General features: G+C 44.3%; 1 protein-coding gene across 1 annotated transcript; it reads right to left on the bottom strand.

Annotated features, from left to right (window-relative positions):
• Window positions 1-1,849: 1,849 nt before the first annotated feature.
• LOC115178379 (neuronal pentraxin-1) lies at window positions 1,850-6,732 on the bottom strand. Its single transcript, XM_029739544.1, has 5 exons — window positions 6,137-6,732; window positions 5,428-5,635; window positions 4,159-4,403; window positions 3,698-3,877; window positions 1,850-3,085 (listed from the first exon to the last, which is right to left on the bottom strand). Exons 1-5 carry the CDS (start codon window positions 6,584-6,586, stop codon window positions 2,864-2,866), a joined length of 1,305 nt encoding a protein of 434 aa, XP_029595404.1. The 5' UTR covers window positions 6,587-6,732; the 3' UTR covers window positions 1,850-2,863.
• Between the last annotated feature and the right edge of the window lie 635 nt (window positions 6,733-7,367).

Raw genomic sequence — 7,367 nt, 5'->3', positions numbered from 1 at the left:
ATAATACTAGCCACCTACTGTAGCAAATGTATGAGGTTTGCTTTAGCTAGCCAGCTAGATAGCTTCCCAATCTCCCAACCTCTTAACTAGCTACCAAGCCATTTCAGGCTATCAATCAAGTTAGAGTAGCTTGTCAAACTATCGTAGCTGGCATGTCTGCTGGCAAGGTTGCTACAGTAGACCTTAGAAAATACAAAAATTGCTTTCATTCTTGGGCTATGAGGCTATATTCCAGTGTTGTATACGTCTCCTAAGGCTTAAAAGTTCTTAAAGAATCAATGTGCATCTTTAATTAAAATAAAGAGGTATGCTTATATAACCTATGCAGAAAAATATACATATTTTTTACATAGAAATAGGCATAATGATTATGGCTGTAGATTTAAGGAAAAAGCTGTTTCAAAAATGCTAAATTCTCATATTTATCAGCACCCCTCCGGACCGCCCCCCTCTATCCTGAACTTACTTTACGCCCCTGGCTCCCTGTGTTGAACGTGTAAAACAAGCTCCCCCATAAGTTTTTGAATTACTGTTGGTTCAACCCACTAGTTTTAGGCCACCCCCTAGACTCATTATGCAATTCCAACCTTTCTCCAGCATTGTTTACCAGTCCAATGTACTCTCTCGACCCTTCAGAAACAGGCCTCAGGTGTAACCAGTCCAGTTTGGTGTGTGTTCTGTATGAGGGTGAAATTATGATAGTGAGAAGAGCAAGGGCGCCTGTTCTCTAAAGGAGAGCTCCCACCTCATTACTTTGTTGCTGGGCTCTTGACCTTGGGTAAGAGGTAGTGCACCTTGGGAGAATGAGTCTCTGAGTCAGGCTGTGTGTGAATGTTCTGTCCGAACTAATGAGGGTCTGTCCCCTCAAGGGACCTCTTTCTCTTTCTGTCAGGGACTACATCTCCCATCTCTCCCTCTGGTTACCTACTAACTAAGGCCTATAGCCGCTCATTGCTCACTATCTGATCAATGTTGGCCCTCAGGGAAGATCCTTTTTCTAACTGGTCTTTCAAGAGACCTTCCCTCCCAGTTCTCCCTCTGGATAACTAACTACCCAGGGATTTATAAGTAACGGCCATAGATTTCTATGGTAACAGCAAGCCAAGCATGATGGTGCAAGCTGCACAATTTCTCCAAAAGCCATGCTGCAAGAGGCAGAGTTAAATGTGGGTTCTTCTTTGAGATATTTGTTACACCATCTGATACGTGGGTGATAACGAATAATAACTGACTCAGCTCAATGCAGTAACTGTCAAAGTACAAGACCATCAGCATCCAGGACTGCAGTGTTTTGTTACATGATGCATGTGATGGGAGAGGATGGCACTTAAACACAACACTGTAAACTGATACAGAACAAAATAGAGCAGTATAGGCTACAGTATAGCATGGTTCTTTATGTAGGTTTGGTTCAGATTGCATTGCGACCGATTGAGCTGACTCTTGAAAAGGGGGGGTGATATGACTAGGCGTTTTCTTCTTTCAACAGCCTCGCTTTCATTAGGGCAGAATGTGCGCGCCTCGAACGCACGCACACACCACAAAGCATTTGGGAGTGTTGTCTTCTGCAGTCAGCTAAAAAGAGACACAGCACACAGTTTCAGTTGTTCCCAGCACCTCTCTGACCTTCAGTCTGAGTTCAGGCGTTTTTTTCACTTATCCAGCACTAACGTCTTTCTCCTACACCATGTGGCAAGATTAAATCAGATTTAACCAGCAATAATTATCGTTCTCTCGCTTGCTCTCTGTTTCTCCCTTTCGCTCCCACATTATCCCGCTCTCTCTCTCTCTCTCTCTCTCACATCCACACCGTTTGATGCATACCATTAATGCCAGCCCATTAATACACTTTTAACTCTTATGTATCACAATTTTATTTAAAAAATTAGATCTTTTTCATATCTTTCAGTGTTGCCATGCTTGGAGCATATAACAATCCAGTAGAAAACCACCCAGTCCCAGAAAGGATAGTCAAGCAGATGTCGACGACGATGTGGCAGCGTTCTGTCACTCAGTCATGCTGTTACTATACAGACACCGTAACATTCCCGAATACAGATACCGGTAGTACAAACACCTGCCCAAACACGTCATCATATCCGTGAACAAACCTCAATTAAATTACATTTATCAGAATAATAACAAGAAACTCTCCCACCCTCCCTCAAAAATAAATACAAAAACAAACAATACATATAATTTGCAACATAAAAATAATGTGCTGAATATTTGCACCTGCCCAAGGCACCCAGGCTTTGTAGCATGTTGGCAATTAACGACATTCGTTTACAACACTTTGAAGCGAACGACAATTACAAATGATTTCTACAGTCCGACTTTGCAATGTCCTTCAACGTACCCTCGGCGTCCTCTCTCTACATGGCTCTCGTCATTCACAGTGCAAGATCCGGAGGGGTGGGTGAGGTTGGGGGATTTTCACGGCGTCAAATACTGACAATACTTGGACAGACAGCGTGAGTTCCACTCTAGAGGATGGCTCCATAAATTCCGCACTCTGCTGAGAATTGTCCAACATAAGGCGTGGATTGCCCAGCTGCCAGTCCAAGACAAAATAAGCGAATCAAAAATGCTAAAGTGCGCTTGCAACAAAACTCCAATAGAAAACCAAACAAACAGATACCAACACTGTCCAACTGAGGTTTCCAAGACGAATTCGATTTTTCTCAAGATCAAAAAAAGTTGTTTCGTACATAAATATCTAATAGAAATCCCAGGTTTAAGCTTATCATTAAATACATACCAAATCGTCTGTAACGAACGGCATAATGAAGACAAGAACGACAGAAGCTCAAAAGAAATACAGATATGTCGGATTGGCCTTGGTTTCATGTCGAAATGCAGATCAGTTGAGCGAACGGCACGGCTCGAATGTCCACTTGGTAGCTCCACCGAATATTTCAATGTTGGACTCCGACCAAGAGAATACGTTGCCAGTTTGCGCTTTGCTGTTGCAGGTTGCCAGGTTATAAATCTCCCCGATGGAAAGCTTCCTATCCCACATGTTGAGATTTGCTAGCTCACCCACATAAGCTTGTGTCGCGTCGAAACCTCCCCCCAGCGTGTCCTGTGGAGCAACAAGATGACAAGTTCAAGGTTAGTGGCGCGAATGTTATGTACGCACGCCGCCTTTCTTTTACGCATGGACAATCTATTACAAATGTGTGTACTAGGCTAATCATACTGTGCTGTATGAGGAAGGAATACAATTGTCCTATACCATGGAAATGCATTGAATTCTATTTCTAACTATCATAAAACTATAATAAAAAGCTGCCACTCTTCGTGACAGTTCCACCATAACCGAAGCCCAAATTGAACCATACGTTATTTGCTTTGCATGACAAGATATGCCTATTACTCTGTAATTGCTAAAGATTTGCCACTTTTCTATTTGAAGTGGATTGTGTATTGTCCCAATTGAGTGGGGGTATTCCACGATATCTAGCTCGAGGGCCTTAATTAGTTAATTAGATGGCTACGTCTTAATTGACAATTTCGTTAAGGCCTCTCAACTTTCCCATTATATGAATATTCCTCCCTTTGATCACCGGAGGGAAAACGTGCTCTAATATTTTCATTACTAATGGATATAATTATTTCCCCCAATAATATATCACGACTTGCATACCAATGTAATCATAAAGTTAGTTCATCCTCATTTAGTGAACACTCTTACCTGCTCTTGTCCCAGTACGAGGACACCCTGCGGCTTGATGGGATGGTATGGCGCCAGATTCTCTCCACTGCCACGCAGCACTCCGTCCTGAAACGCCTCCCACATCCCGTCGCGCGTGGTCCAGGTGATGCCGATGTGATGCCACTTCCCGTCGTTGATGATGAACGGCAACTTGGCCACCTGCAGCATGGACAGCGCACCCATTACTATATGTTCAAATAGGCCTGGCCTAGAACTGATGATTGCTACGGTTTAATGTTTTCAGACATAGCACTGGCTATGAATGCAATATTTGGATAATTAAGTTGCTTGTCACGTCTCCATAACTTTCCCAGACATTGCATAATGCTGCGTAGTTGAATTTGCTAGTCTGGCACACCACATGTACGCATGGCGATCTGTCCATTTTGCCTATAACCAAATGCTGTGTAGAATATGCCATTTCCGTCAGCGATCATTACCTTATCATTAATGAGTATCTCCATCGGGTTATTCCCCCACTCAATCAGCACCAGCTCGTTGGCCTGCCCTGGGACAGCGTAGGAGAAAGGTGTGCCCACCCCGGGCGACGCGTTAGATTTAATCCACAGACACACGGTGAAGGCATACATCTCCGGCAGGGTTCTCTTGGCTTTGGCGTACATGTAGTTGGTTCTCAACGGGAATGTCAGCTGGAACTTGTCCAGTGGTCTGTTGTCTTTCCCACCTGCGGACGAAACATAGGCCTACTTGTTTACCCTTCAGTGATTTATATAATTGACATTGCACTCATAGGCCTATGTTATAGTCAGTTATGTCATATCGTGTGATTGATTGATTGGTTTATTCGTATACATGGTTTGCTCCACCAGTAGAGATGTTCAAGCCCTAACTAAAGGTTTTCTCCTTTATTTTTAGTTTGGCGATGCTCTGATTTATATAATTGGCTTAGAACAGACTGTGCATCTCTCTCCTAGCCTATTCTCTGCGTTATGATGTGACCACGTGAGAAGGGCAAACAGGGAATTTTTTTCTCTCTCTCTCTCTCTCTCTCTCTCTCTCTCCTACACACGCGCGCCATCCCTTCCTAACCTCCAACCCCCTCATTCTCCCCATCCTTTTGGGGTTGTCAGTAATTAACTAAACCTTGACCGATGTTCCAAAATGCGCCTGTCTGTCTCCAACACTGTACGCGCTTTATCAAGCACTGCGCACATCGTTAAAACCCTCTTGTACAGTTCCCGCGCCGCTATGTCCCCTACAAAACCAACGAGGCTCGTTCACAGTCACTGGAAATAAAGCGATCATTGGCTGTCGCTCCATGACACGTGAATTATTATCCCAGCGTGGCATCACTGTGTTAATATGATATATACAAAGCAATGCAGATACCTCCTTCTCTCCATCTCCCATCTCCCCTTACGCACTGTGGCGAGAGCTGCGCTGCGGCACTGTCTGTATTGACAAGCTACTGTGGTTTGCGGGTTTGGAGTGATTCCTCATGTGGGCCAAGCAATTAACCAAGTGAAATGCCGTTTTTGTAAATTGGCATTGTTTTAGACATATAAACCATTGAGCGAGCCAATTCCACCACATTTGGATGATTTTTTTTACTATTAAAACTTTATGCACACATTATTATCAAAATAATGTAATCAGTTTGGTCGTTTTTATAATCATTCACATGAACAGAACTATTATATTGACTGTGTACATTTGGGCAGGATCTCTTCGCCTCATAGCTCACTCACCTTTCTCTAGGTCCGTTATACGGTGATGCATGGAAGTCAGCGTGGACTCCACTCGGTTCCGCTGGTCCGTATCGTTCTTCTGACCCGGTTTGGTCTCCTCCAGGGTGTTGACCCGGGACAGCACCTGCTTCTCCATATCATCAATCTTGTTCTGAAGCAGGTCTTTCAGACTATTCGCCTGGGCCGTACCGTTGTTTCGGCTGTATTGCTGTACAACGGAACAAGGACAGAGGAACAGACAAGATGAGACGATTAAAATAACTTTGGGGTTTAATTGTACACTCCTACATGTGCGAGGCGGGACTCGTCGTGGGTAAAGCTCTGGTGCTTAGCTCGTTTGTGGAGGGCTTACTGCCTCGGCAATTTGCATCAAATGCATAAATTGGTCCAAAGATGAGGCGTCTATCTGTCCTTATCAGGAGTGTGGTGCTGCTTTATGTAGTGCTCTAGAGTAATTACTTTACGGCTGGATGCGGAAAAATAGCTTTAAATAGGTCTACAGCATTAGTGACTGGACTGAAATAACCCTATAGCAAGCAATTCACAACTATATAGAGCACTTATAACTAGCACATTGAGCACTATTGGCTATACAACCAACTGAGCCGATTGGAAACGCGTAAAAAGGATTCAAAGTTGATTGAAAGCTCAACCTGCAATCCAAATTACTAGCTCAAAATAGGGAGGTCAAACAAACGCCAATGCATACCTCAAGATTCTCCAACCTCTGTTTGAGAGTCTGTAAAGTCTGTCCTAGTTGAGCGAGAGTGTCCTGAGGACCCCTTGATACGTCCCCCATAGTGTTCTTGGCGCCCGGTACTATTCTCCGGCCTCCCGCTCCCGCTCCCGCCTCGGGCAGACTCTGGCTCTCACACCGGCTCAACTTGGACGTTAGTTCCCTGATTGTCTCCTTTTGGTTCATAATGGTCTCCTTTTGCTGTAACACGGTCTCCCTCAATTGCATCACTGTCGTCTTCAAGTCCTCCGCCGGACCGCTGTTCTGCATCGTAGCCGCGCACAAGTCCATATCCTTGGGCACAGACGTGCAAATAAACTGGGTCTGTCCGAAATCTTGCGTCGACCCCTCCAAAACCAATAAAGAAAGTAGGAAAAGTTGCCAAGAGTGTCCCTCCCTGATTCCAGGCATGTTTCCTGGCATGTGTGCGGTGTTGCAGCCGCTAAGTGTGTTTTCAGGCAGTTGGTTTCAACACCACGGAGCTATAGTCTATAGCTGTGAGGTCTCAGCTCTGCTTGTCCTAGTTTTTATAGGCTAGCTACAGCCGGGATGGGGGCAGCGTTGAGGCAGGTTCTCTGCAGCACAGTGGGGAGGAAGCAGGTTGCGCTGCTTAATCACGTCCAGCCTTTTATTTAAGGTGGACCGGGGAGATTGGAAGCATATTATATATGTTTTACACCACTGCATAACGGGAGTCGTGTACTATTATGTCCGTCAGGAAATGCAGGACCGAGTAAGATAAAGCCCGGCTACTAAGCCTATACTGTTTTAGGATTGAGTTTCTTAGGCTGCTATTATTATGGTCTGCAATTCACATTTACAAATACAGAAGTGAGAATAGGAGAAGATTAATTGGTTTTACCAGGAGTAAATATCTTGTAGATGGCAGTCTGCTTTACATTCTGAAGTTGAACTGGCATTTAAATCCCCCCCAAAAACATTTTATTTAGTAGATTAAACTACAGTCGTTTCGAAGTCATATATCAGTACAGTGCATTGAAGTGATTGAATTTGAGCTAACTTTTGTATTCCATTAGGCCAAGTATAGCCTATGTGTCTGAAGTTCCACCTTAAAGGAAGCCACTCCCCATGTCCCTAGAGTGAGGATCCTGGCAGAGTCCCTCTCTCTGACTATACCACAGAGTATTATCTCTCTCTCTCTCTCTCTCTCTCTCTCTCTCTTTCTTTCCCTCTCTCTCTCTCT

This window comes from Salmo trutta, chromosome 38 (genome assembly GCF_901001165.1).
Source record: "Salmo trutta chromosome 38, fSalTru1.1, whole genome shotgun sequence".
Taxonomy (NCBI): Eukaryota; Metazoa; Chordata; class Actinopteri; order Salmoniformes; family Salmonidae; genus Salmo; species Salmo trutta.
Note: the sequence above shows the minus strand (reverse complement) of the source record. Positions and strands in the feature narration are given on the sequence as shown.